General features: G+C 38.9%; 1 protein-coding gene across 6 annotated transcripts in view; it reads right to left on the reverse strand.

The window, feature by feature from the left end:
• The window catches only part of st3gal3b (ST3 beta-galactoside alpha-2,3-sialyltransferase 3b), a 64,640-nt gene that overhangs the window by 10,162 nt on the left and 41,093 nt on the right, over positions 1 to 13,385 (reverse strand). For all 6 annotated transcript variants that reach the window (XM_059343719.1, XM_059343717.1, XM_059343716.1 and 3 more), the window contains 2 exons: positions 13,232 to 13,327; positions 12,772 to 12,958 (listed from right to left, as the gene is read on the reverse strand). In XM_059343719.1, the coding sequence (XP_059199702.1) occupies positions 12,772 to 12,958; positions 13,232 to 13,327 (283 nt within the window). The remainder of the gene's footprint in view (positions 1 to 12,771; positions 12,959 to 13,231; positions 13,328 to 13,385) is intronic.

Genomic DNA, 13,385 nt, shown 5'->3' on the forward strand with positions numbered 1-13,385 from the left:
CACAAAACACAAAAGTGACATTCACATGAAGCCACCTCCAAGGTGGACAGCCAACTGCAATTTACCAACCCAACATCAAAGTGAGATTATGCTCCGTAACACTGACATAAAACACAGAAGCCAACCAGAAGCCAGACCCATACCAGCACTGATTAGGGAAATGGCTTTTGGGCCTTTAATGGATGAAGTCAGGGTGAGGTTCTCGCAGGACATTGGTAATTATGACTCCTGGTAGGAGAACAATCAAGCAGTGGGTGAGGGGTTCAGCTGCCCTGGAGTGCTGAGTGCTTTACAGTCCCCCTATAAAAGGTTTCGTTAGCTGTAATGAAGTGAAGAGTTTGTGGACTGATTAATGTGAAGCATCTTATTTTTTAAGCATAATATGTTTATATTTATTGAACAAAGTTATTTCAAATGCTTCTTAACTAAGTGTCTATCTCCGAGTCTGGAAAGTGAAGCCAATGTCTTAAGTGCTTTAAACATGCATTATTTCTAATGGTCAGCAGGGGGCAGCTCCACTAGGTGGAAAAAGATGCCTACCTTTCACTTAATTTAGAACCTCAGTAAACCTTTTTCTAATGAGTTGAATCTTAATCACCAGTTTAGGTTTTTTTCAATAAAGCATGAGGTTAATTTTCTAAATTATGGTCCATTTTAGAGTAAAACATATGATAAAGCTGAGTATACTTTGGGATCGGGCTACCTTGTGATTGACAGGTCGCTACCAAGCACACTTTATGTCTTTCAACTTCGACCCTTTCACAATGATTTTAGTTCATCATACATTTGGTTGCCTAAAATGTCTTCTGTTCAGCAGACAGTTGTATTGAGAGACACTCTAAAGATAGTTGCAAGCCAAGCTAGCTGGCCAGCACTCACGCTAGTCAATAACTTAACTCCCTCTCGTTTAAATAAGGTCATTTTTTGGTCCAAAAAACATATGTATGTATGTATAATAAGGATTGTGATTAACAAGATTCTTCCCAACGTTCCCATGTGAACATATTGCTTCTTGATCACAGCTTCTGCTCCCCTGACAGACAATTAGCACATTCACTGGCTTCAGTTTTTCGTAAGACTTGATTAAGGGGTTTGCTAAATATATTGCATGATTTTTGATTGTGAAATATCAAAAAGTGTCAGTAAGTCGACATCAAGTCTTTTCCTATAAAAGATCAATGGATAATAATTATAGCATATAAAAGAAAGTGGTTCAAATCACACCTTGACCTGAGGGTGTTTGCAACACCTCCGGTCTTCATACATAAGGCAGTCATCATCAGTCGCGAGGGCAACCTGTCAGACAAGCCTGAGGAGCCATCTCAATGATATCATGCAAATGCACATTAAATGTTCCACTCAGTCATAAAAGAACAGCCACGGAGTATTAGGAAACTCACACAAACTCATAATAAGGTACCTTTGAAAAACAGTCTCCACATCATGCTAACCGCCAAGACTACACTTCCAACAAATCTGTCCAAATGAACATGCAACCAACTATTAGTGCGTGATTGACTTGCCTGACAGTGCTGCTTCCTAAAAGGCATGAAGCCAATACGGTCAGCGATGTAAATGGGAATCACCTGTTCAAATAGTCGAGCACCCGCCCGGCCGCCTTTGATACAGCAATGCACGACTCTGTGTGTGTTTGTGTGTGTTGGCAGAGGCAGTAGCAACAAGTCTGCTGGCTTTGTGGTTCAACAGTGGCGGCTCTTTTTGAACATGGGCCCGGCTCTGTGCCTTCGGCAAGCTGCGACAGGAACAGCAGCTCATCTCTCCTGTCAACACAGCTTGTGTTTGCCAGGAATCTATTTAGCAACGCTGTTTGGATGTGTGCACGTCTGTGTACGCTGAATAAAAGAGAGTGATGCATTTTTTTCTTTATTCTAGGAACGAGAGAAGCTAATGACACACAACACACACCCCTCCGCTTTACACAGCAATGACCCGACATGTACATCGACACACAAATGTCACGGGGTGGGGATCTCTTTGAAGATATGCAGACAACTGGCAAAGCACAGGCTTTGAAAAATGTAAGAGCAATTAGTATGTAAGGATTGGAGTCGGCAGGAGGGAGGTGGTTGTGGGTATGGTTATGAGTTTTGGAATGTAGGAAGTTGCTTACATTAAAAGGTCACCAACTTATTCAAAGGTATTGGGTTGAAATTCATCATCATTTGCAAAATGTATTCTCAATTGTTTTCCCCTTTTTATTTGAAACTGTGTATCTCGGTAACATATTACTAGATGGCTTTAGCTATGCAGACAAGAAATTGCTTTATATTCTTTTAGCAGCAAGCAAAAAGGCCATTACCAGGAGATGGCTCAAACCTGAGCAACAAAATCAGGACTGGATCAACATCATACAAGACATCTACACAATGGAAAAAGTGACTTTTCATCTAAAGTTAAAAATGGACTCATTTTACAAAACTGGTCAAAATGGACAGAATATGTTAAGCCTACAAGTTCTGATTTTATTTAAAACTGTCATTTAACTAACAACGACTGCTGCAAAGAATGATGATAGGAGAAAATGATGATGCTGTGTGATATTGGTACCCCCCACCCCAACTGTTCTTGTTCTTTGTTCTGTATAAAATGTTAAAAAAATTCCTCAATAAAAAGTGAATTTAAAAAAAAAAAAAAAAAAAGGTCACCAACTCAAACCTCCCCCAGTTAGGATGGACAGAATAAGGGAAAATTAATAACACTCCACTCTCGTTTAGCTACCTATTAATCCAGAGGAGCTGTAGAGTGATGGCAATAAATATTAAATTGTGCAGCAATAAAACAAGGTCATTTAATAAAAAGTCATATCTAATTAAATAAAGGTTGAAACAAACTTGTTAATTATCAGCAGTAGTGGAAATGTGCATCAAAGGCTGTTAAACAACTGCACTGCAGAGGTAGCACTCAAAGCAAATAGCCTCCAGTGAACAGGATGTGGCCTCCACTGTGGACTGACCGCTAACCTCTACATGAGTCTGTATTAGATTGTCAAGAGAAACACAGTAGAGCACATGGCATTTGACCATTGCAGAGCAGGAAGCTGCAGACTGCTTCTACACCGTGTATTCTCACCGAGCCCTGAAACACACACACATGCTCAAAGGTGAGCAGAAGTATGGGGCTTTGGTGTTTGGGCTGTCGCTGAGCAGTGGTCAGAGAGGAAATGGCTGTTTCCCTTCTCCTGCGACAGCTTTATGGTTAAATTGAGCTGGATTATTAGATTTAAGTGACTGTGCTGGGTTGTGTGCTCCAATAAAGCACCTGTTAAAACAACCTTGAGCTGGGAGGCTTAATTGTTGCAATGGAAGGAGATATACTGTAGAGAGGTCAACATCACTCAGTCAGAAGAAAGTAAACTGGGACTAAGGCTGAGTGGCTGTACTTGGTAATTGAACAAAACCAGGTCCAAGTAGTATTGGAACTTCTCTGTCAAACAATACCTGCATTTGATCCTTTTTATACTTTTGTAGATATACAGTCATGGAAAAAAATATTAGACTACCCTTTTCTTCAATTTCTTGTTCATTTTAATGCCTGGTAAAACTAAGGGTACATCTGTTTGGACAAATATAATGATGACAACAAAAATATCTAATAAGAGTTTAATTTAAGAGCTGATATCTAGCCATTTCCCATGGTTTTCTTGAGAATAACCAACAATTATTATCAAGAAAACCATGGAAAATGGCTAGAAATCAGCTCTCAGTAAAGTCAGTAAGATATCAGTTGAATAAAAAATGAACCATAAACTGAAGAAAACAAGGGTGGTCTTATGTTTTTTACATGACTGTATACAGTACTGTGCAAAAGTTTGCAAAGTGAATGAACAGAAGAAAAATGAAAAAGAAAATGAAATGAAATACAATTTTAGGGCAAAGATTTCCAGGAAATCTGCAATAGAAAACATGAATTAATGAGCGTTTTCTTTAACTACTGTTATGTCAATGTGAGGAGTGAGGTGCATCATGAACAGTTAGTGGCACAATTAAATCATTGACAAGAGACCAAGAAGATGGTGTAACAAGGTGATGTTATTAAAAATATACCAGTCAAACTGAGTGGAAAACATGATGGAAATATGGGATATATCTTGCTTCAAGTATTTTCTCTGACAGACATTTAGTCAGTAAAAACTTACTGTAAGTTAGTTCCTGTACATATTTATTTGTCAAGTCAGTTTAGAATGCAATTTGACACTTTAATCTATACATTAACTTTTCCACCTCAGCCAAGTGTAAAAGCTTTTTTTGCAATTTCTCTTTTGTCGCATATTTCAGTATAGCGTCTCAGGTTTTTCCATTTTTTTATGTGCAAATTGAAAGTTTGCATAAAACAAGGTAGATAGAAACACACTGAGGTTCCTTTAAACTCTTAATAGACACCTTGATTGTTAGAAGTATTAAAGAGCCTTGAATAAACACAAAGTTATACACATCCTTAACTTATAAAAATGTCTTGGTTTGACTACATCATCTATTTTTACGACAACATAGAAAATGCCCTTTTCATGCTTTGCTTCCCAAATGTTATTGATGCAAAAAGAAGTACCTTTTAAGTTAATGAATCACTGAGAGTAGACTAATACCATAAAAGCACTCAGTTTCTCTATGTCAGTGTTGTCAGTTACAACAGAAGCTTTGCAAAGGCTAAGTGTATTTGTCTTGTAATTTCACAGCTGTAGGAAAATCACTGCTATACAAACCATCACCAAAGGAGCTTAAAGCGCAGGATTAGAGCAAGACAATGTCAGAGGGTGAGAAGAAGACCTACTGTAAGCCACGACAAGTGAAGGATCAAACGGATGGAAAAAGTGATGTGGACCGAAAGACACAAAAGTAAAGAACGGTGATAAAACTAGAGCTAAAATACAGTTTTCTGAAAATGTAAAAATATCTACCTTGGATTTCCCTCATGTAGCTGTGCTCAAAACATCTAGACACAATGAAAGTCATGTACAAAACTACTAAAAATATAAGAAAAGTAATAATGGGCTGGTGGTGGTGAAGACTTTAATTAGGCTGGGCATAAACATGATGGCACGCATCCTTTTCCCATTGCAGAAAACTCAAAATGTACAGCAAAATGCTTAAATAAGAAACAGCTTAGTTTAGAGTCTGAACTTATCCAACCTTGCATTTATGGTTTCCAGTGTGGTTTGGTTTCAGTGTGGCCAATGAAACTTAACTCACCTTCAAACCGAAATGTTTCTATGTACTGAATGAAGCAGATAGCTTGGTTTACAGTTCCCGAGGGACGGAGTGAAAAGTGTAGAAATGTGGAGCACTGAACAGAACGTAACATGAGAGGGAAGAACAAAACGTTTCACATCTGCTGGGTTACTACAGGTGGTTTTAAAGCCCTTCAGTGTAAACAAACACAAACAAACCACAGCTTTCAGTCGGCCGCAAGTAGTGGAGTCAGACGATCTTGTCACACGATACAGTATGCGTCTGATTTCAACGTTTTCACCTATTCTGGTGCGTTCGCCACAATAATCTCATAATACGGCTGGAATGACACAGATGTCTGTCCTTCGTTGACAGGCAAACATCATACAATTTGGCTCTTTCTGGCCGTCAGAGGATGTGGTTGAGTTTGATGTTTATGGAGAGGACGACTCAAACGAGGTGGACTGGATTCCGGAAAGTAGACTTAGAGCAATTTAGAAACAAAAACGGCAGCCCCGAACTGCTAACGATCACAATTAAGGTTGTTCTGGAGGTCATTAGCACTGTGTACATGTTAGACCTTTGAGTTTACAAGTTGCAGTGTCTCACCACATAAGTGCTCCACTGAAGAGCAACCATTTCAGAAAGAATGTTTGAAAGGAGAGAGTTTTTCCGGAGTAGCTGCTAAATGCTCAGATGCACAGCAGGGGATTACAGTTTCCAAAATCCTACAAGGTAAAATTCTGGACAGCTTTGGTTATTTTATAGCAGTTTGTTAGCCAGGAATCTGAAGCATTTCCCGATTTGCCTTTGCTTTTATTGACACATACCAAGACCTCTGCCCTCATTGAGGTCATGGTGGTTTCTCTTTTCCTGGCCTCTCTTAGGTTATCCAGTGTGTGAAACCCTCGTCTCCACACTCCCATGACGAAAGGCATGAAAACAGTGGCAACACTTGACAGCACTGTGACCCTGAGGACTTGTATGCGCAACATGGTGGTAGGACTGGCTAGGACCCGACTAAAAGACTAATTAGTCCCTCCAGCGACCTATTCTGACAAGTCAAAAGTCTCCTTAAACTTGAATCAATAAATACATACATGCATCAGAACACCAGAGCTCAACAATAAGGATTGCACTATTGCCAGGGGCACCTAAGGGCTTGGATATACTGCACCCCACATTCACGGACAGCTGTGGATTTGTACCAATCATGCATTGCAGATGTGCATGCGGTTCCATTCATACTACAACTGAGGCCCCGCATTGGTCTGCTGTTCCATGCATGCACATTTCCCAATACACTCCTAACTCTCCATTCCAATTGGTAGCTGTAATGCGCAATAACATTGTTTGCCAACCACCGTAAGGACAGGAAAAGTCTTATTTGCTGTCTCCCCCCACAAACTCTCTTCAAAAGAAGCTTCTGGAGCAGACTGTTGCGAACAAGGGAGGATCACGCCATTTTTGTCCAGCAGACCCAAGCAGATCCTTGGGACATGCGATAGTGTAAAGTATGAAGTCCGCAACAGCATCTCATGCAAGGTTGCATTGTTGTTACTTAATAACCACTAATAAATAACAACATAATTTGTATAGGTTCAAGTAAAAACTGATTTATGGCAAGCAGATTCCTGACCCACTTGCCCAACCAGGCAGGTGGAAAAAACAATGTTGAACCATGAACGCATCACTTAAAAAGGCAACCCAGAGTACAGGTCTGAGTGTTAATCATTGCAGGGTCGGTGGGTGACTCATTTTTGAAACACAGCACTCATGGTAATCAGTGACATCCGGACCCTATGTTAGTCACTTGGATCATGTTCAACATCCATGTTTACAAGTATGTAAATGTTTATGGATGCATGTATGCATGCTACTTCGGGCTTCTGCACAGATGTTTGGGCTTAAAAACGAGCCATATAGCTGTTATTTCTGTCTCACGGTGTGTCCTCAGTGATAAGAGCTACAATAAACTTTTTGGGGCTAAAATGACATGTCTATAAACCTGGCTGTTACACAGAGATTAACATCAGGAAACGCTTCATAATAATATTCAAGCGGGAAGGTGATTATTTGGTCAGTGATGTGAAGCAACTGGCTATTTTGGTAATTCCTTGCACAATTTCTGGCATTGCATAAGAGGTGTGCAATGTTTTTTAAATATTGGCTCCATGACAATATTTTGATATTTGGGAGTAAGAACCTCTGGCTGCATTTCTATTAAAGGAGAAGTACTCTCTTCTTGAAATTGTCTCCATCCATCATTTCTCTCTCTGGCCTGTAGAGAGCAGGGAGAGCTCCTGTAAACAAACAGGAGAGATAGAACACCGGCACTCCACCTTCGAACCCCGTGTTTACCACCAGCTGTATATCCTTCGCTGGCTCTGTTTGAAAATATCCCCGCATATACAAACAACTGCGGCTGTGTGTGCATGAACCGTGAGCATGCACAGTGCATGAGGGCAAAATTGAAATCTAGACGAATAGGAAGAAAAAGAGAATATCGACAATTGTGGAAATGTTGTTTGAGCACATGTGTAAACAGTATGTAACTGGGCAATCAACCAGGCGGCTGCGTACGTGGGGTCGGACTTTACAGAGGAGTGACAAAGTTGAGTCGTAATCAAGTAGACTTGCAGTAATAAGGGATTAGGGAAGTTTGAAGTCTTTTGATGCTGCAGTACCGTAATTGTATATGTAGTAAAGGGCTTCACTGATCTAAAATTCAAGACGCATTCAGAGAGCGAGAGCCGCATCTGCAATTTCAACATCTGATCAAAACCAAGGTCAAGTTTGCAAATCTGGACTTGCGTGTGTGTGAGTCAGCGGGAGTTTTTACTGTGTGTTTGCGAGAGTGTACAAAACACTAAATAACAGATTGGGAAATTGCCTCGCTAATTTGTATTCTATTGAGGCATCCAAGACCACGCTGTAGGCATTTTAAAAGGGCACAATAGCGCAGGATAGTCGAGCACTCTCACAACTGGCTGGATGAGTCACTGGCGGGCTCCACAACAACTGTGCGCCACCCACTAACCTTTTAGAGAAGAAGAAAATACACTTTCTTTCATAACTGCAGAGGGAGAGTGAAAAGGTTTTGCATCCCTTGCAGCTGTGAGTGTGCAAGTTACACAAAGAATTCCCCTGCTGGACCGAGAGACGTAAAAGCTCCCAAAGGACAGCTGTCCTAAGTTACACGGCGTCTCCCTCTGGGATGGACTAAATGGATATGAAGGGAAGGGAGGGAGGCTTGCTGCTACTTGGTGAGGATTTCCTGCTACATATCCTAAAGTATGGGGTATCGCTCTTTCAAACTAGGCTGCCTTTTTATTCATTTAGAAATCTAAAGTAGAAAATAAAACATTGATGAGTCACTGCTTTTGGAAATGTGATCCAGAAGTGTTCACGGAAAGCTTGTTCATACACAGAAAAACACCCCTACATGTTTATGTTTCCACTGCGTTAGTGTGTGCTGAATGTCACGCTTAGACAATGAAGCTGGGATAACAGTCTTTTAACAGTCCCTTTCATGTTGTTGCTAAGACTGAAAAATCCACTTTCCATCGTAACATTTTTTTTTTTTTTTAAAGGTCATAATTCTAGCTACTTATGCTTTAAAAATTACATGCCACTTATAATGAAATGCTTGTATCTTAGCATCATTTTCTTGATTGATGTTGGCTTATCACAGATATACTGGTATCTACTGGTACCACCTTGAATGTTTTCCAACATGGACTGATATAGCAACCTTTTTTCACAGAACATATAATGCATTACAGAACATCAGTGGTGGAAAGTAACTACATTTACTCAAGTTCTAATTTTAAGTACAATTTTGATGTACATACTTAACTTGAATATTTCCATTTTATGTAACTTTTTACTTCTACTCTACTTCATTTTTAGGCAGATATTGTACTTTTTACTCCACTACATTTAGCTGACAGCTTTAGATTCTTCACAGGTCAAGATTTAACATAAAATATATCATCAATTTAAAGTGATTAGACAATTTTTTTAATTAAATCTTATAGTAAAGGATCTGAATACTTTTTTCTCCCCCTGCAGAAAATACAGTAGTGATGTTTATTAAGCTATTTTATTTTTATTTATTCTTTATTTTTATCGGTTTCCATTTATAGAATTTGTTGACAATGTAATACACTGTGTATATTATGTTAAAAAAAATCTTTTAAAATTAAGTAAATTGATTAAGGAAGCAGCTTTTTGAGTACAGTGGTAGTAACTATATAGAGTGCCATGAATTTATCCTCTCAAAAAAATACATATGTATATATAAGCCTCAAAAAACAACAACATATGGATCAGAATCTCTCCTGGAGGGATCAAACCGTAATGGGCATGATGTCAATAATAACAAGCTTTTAAATTAGCACAAAAGTGTTACAGTAATCTAGTTACTGTAAATAATAAATTAAATGAACCTGGCAACAGCTACATAATATGCATGTACTGTATAACTACATCAAAATAAAGAAGGGGATATGCTGAAGTTATCTTTCCTTTTAGATGCACCAACTAAGAATTAAACAAGAATCACAGTTTTAGTTTAAGCCGACTGACTGAGCAACTGACCAACACTGACATTCTTCGTGCCTGCACTCTTAATATCTTAAATGGTTTGTGATGATGATTTTTTATGTATAATGTTTCTTATTTATGATTTTGCTGACACAGTGAACTGAGCTTATCTAAAATGCTTTACAAAAACCTTCAAATGATTCTTAATGCCATGCAAACATTACAGTTGAGGAAACCGCACAGGAAAAACACACATTGAATGATATATTTCTATGACGGTAAATCAACTATTGCAGACGTATTTTAAAAATGAATCAAAGGTCAAGCATGGGTCTTTGCACATCTGTCAGTTCTCTTCTTCCATATTATCATCAAGGCTCCGACCTAACAACACTGATTTATTTTTTTCTGTTCCCTGATTTTTAACCCATGAGAAACATTCTTCCTTCCTCAGCAGATCAAAGCGGGCTGAGTCGGACGCCAGGGGCCAGATCAATTATCCCGGGCAGCCATTTCCACTGTCCTCTGACACACCAGAAAAATCTGGGCCCTATCAAAGGCTGAAGGGGCCATCAGCCAGCCAAGCAAGCTATTTTCCTCCATTTTACTTTACTATTACCTTCCACTGCTCATTTTCTTTTCCCCAGCTATTATCCCTTTACCCTCTTTCACTTTATCCTTTCCATCTAGCTTTCCTCTATTCTCTCGACCTTTAATCCAGCTTCACACCATTACTTAGCTTCAGCTTGACACTGTGTGCCCTTTCCATCCCCTATAAACGCTATTGTCCTTTCCTCTTTATGTTTTCTCGCCCGTTACTCACTCATACGATTTTGACAAATGTCACCTTGTAAAAAAGTCCAGCTGGCAGCTGTTACCACAAAGTCACACAGCTGTGCTGGAAAACAGAGCAGGTTCCTCCAATTCTGAGTGCCGTATCAGACGGAGGCATCCCTCACCATACATGAGGTAAAAAAGAGCCAAGCTGTCTGTGTACTCCCTTTAGGATTGTACATATTGATTGTAAGTTATTTGCAATGGTTGTATGAAAGATCCTGAATATACATTTGTGGTAAACTGGCTTAATTAACTGAATTTGCTATTTCAAATCTTTTTGTGTTATTTTACAAAATCTTAACTCAACAAAGCATGTTGTTAAAACAATTAACCCATTGAAGCCTGGAAAGCGGCTACGTCGTTTTGTAGTATTTGTATAAGCTCTCAAATACCTTTTTGAATTTCATTTCTATCTGCTACAGAGGCTGAAAAATCCATTATTTAGTAGAAGAGTTGACACTTTTTTTTCCAGAATTTTTCCAGAATTTCCAGAAAATTAGATGCTTATTTTAAAATCGCCCAGCGATTTTTCAGGCCTCAATGGGTTAATAAAGGAAGCCAAAACTACACTTTATAAAAGCCAGCAACCAATATATAGAATGTGGAGCCATATTTTTTCCCAAGTTCCCAAGTTGTGGACAAAGTATTTGCCCACCTCCTCGCTGACTTTTAATGTTTCTCTGTTATGGTGAATTATGTAGTGGACACTATGGACATCATTTACCACAATGTGTTATTGACATGTATTCCCTTACTCAGCGTGTTCAGTGTTGTGAGTAATACTACGATCTGAGGTGCGTTTTGCATGACACGTCGATGTAGTATCTCGTTCTGTGTTATAGGGACGATGTCTCTTTAAGGTCACGCCTTGATTGTTTATATCAAGGGTGGTGCCATGTTGAGTTTAACTGCACAGGAATAGATGACTAAATAAAACGTTGTTGCTCAAGTAAAAATGAATTATCAAAGAAATTCAACTTTGTTACTATAACTGTGTTATGGTGCACAACAGACATATTTGAGTTTTCTACCTCTAGCCTTGATCATGCTGCTTTCATAGAGATGCAGGACTTATATATTGCAGTAAAAAAATGCAGCCAAAGTGAGTAAAATATGACATATGAACCTCTGGGGTTCAGAGGGTTAAAAGTGCCTGGGCAACATATTTATAATTTAGAAATACAAAGTACTGTATGAAATAAAAGTCTTTTTTTTTTTACAAACCGATAGCACCATTATCAATAGTCTGAATGATGTAGACAAAGATGTGCGACTAAACACTAAAAACCACTGTTGTAGTCCTTGAAAGTAGCACTACCTTTATTTAATTACCACCACCTTTATTTTAATGACTCTATGAAATGAAAAGCTTTCACAAAGTACCCCCACTGTTCTGCAGTTGAATGGAGTCAAAATAATCTCAAAGAGACACTAGAGACTGTTCTACAGGAACATAATAAAAGTGCTCACAAGAGCTTTTTTTTAGTGACAATGGATATAAAAGGACACAGGAGCCATTAAATATGACTGCCTTTTATACTTGGAAGATAAGGGAAAGCCAGCTCATTCATTCAGCCTGACTGCTGTGATTAAGAGGCCAATTCACAGTCTGTCATTTAACTGCGGCAATCTGAAGGACACCCAAAAGATTTGTCAGGCCGTAAATTTATTATCATTATTTGTAGGGCAACAGTCAAACACAAGGAGGGGAACAAACGTAAGTTATGAGATTTCATGAGGAAAATTCACTCTGTTGCCAGAGAAGGAAGAAAAAGAACTTGTGTGCTAGTCATTGGTTTTTCTCAACTGTGCTTGCCACATTAAGCATCCAAACCATCTAAAACATCCCCGTTATATAGTAGATATATAACCCATTTACAAAAACGGCTTACATTTCCACAGGAAGGAATGTACAGAATGTGATTAGAGGTTGGGCTGCTATGTTCTGCTAAAACAAAACACATAACTCAGACATTCAGACGCATTTAGACACCCAGAGAAGTAGAAATTCTCCGCAGTGTAATTCAGTGGCTGCAAGTCAAACACAGGCAAAACAAGAGAACAAGAGCCTGATGAAACACATGTGAAACACCTCTGCTCTTTTCACTAGTTTTAGTACTCCTATATTTTCAGGGTTGTCTGTGAGTGCGTGTTAAATGTATTAAAGACAATTCCTAAATTATTTTTAAAAAGTACTTACCAGTTTCTCCTTGAAGACCATCTGTCTGAGCCACTTAAAATCCAGCGGTTTGAAAGCAGAAAACACAAAAAGTGAGTCTTTTTCATAGTTGTCTGGCTTCTGGATGGCTCCCTCTGGATATGTAATCCTCATGGTGGTTTTGGTCCCCACGTCTCGGCTATAACCGCTCACTGGTGCTTCATTCAACCTGCCAGCACATAAGACACGTCTTAATGAGTGGAATTTGGGTTAAGAAAACCCCGTGGCACATAAGTTAAGCATCTGGGATGTTTTTATTTATTCAATCTACTGCTGTATGTGCACTTTAATAAGGTGTTCTTTTTATCAGGATGTATTGCATATTACAAATTGTATTCATCCTCTTGGTACCTTAGATATTATATAACTGATACTCAATACTGTTGTTTTTGAGGGGAAAATTGCATCTATTGATTCTTTATTTTTTACGGTGTCATCTTACCTTACTACGACATCGTAATCATCTATACGGGAACCCAAGGACTTGTTAAACAAGATTCCCCCATTGCCCACGATGATGCATCTTCTACAGCTGAGACTGTAGCGCAGGAGAGTCAGAAGTTAGTAACATCTAGAACTGATGAATAGACAAAACG

The sequence above is a fragment of the Centropristis striata genome, chromosome 11 (assembly GCF_030273125.1).
Source record: "Centropristis striata isolate RG_2023a ecotype Rhode Island chromosome 11, C.striata_1.0, whole genome shotgun sequence".
Lineage (NCBI taxonomy): Eukaryota > Metazoa > Chordata > Actinopteri > Perciformes > Serranidae > Centropristis > Centropristis striata.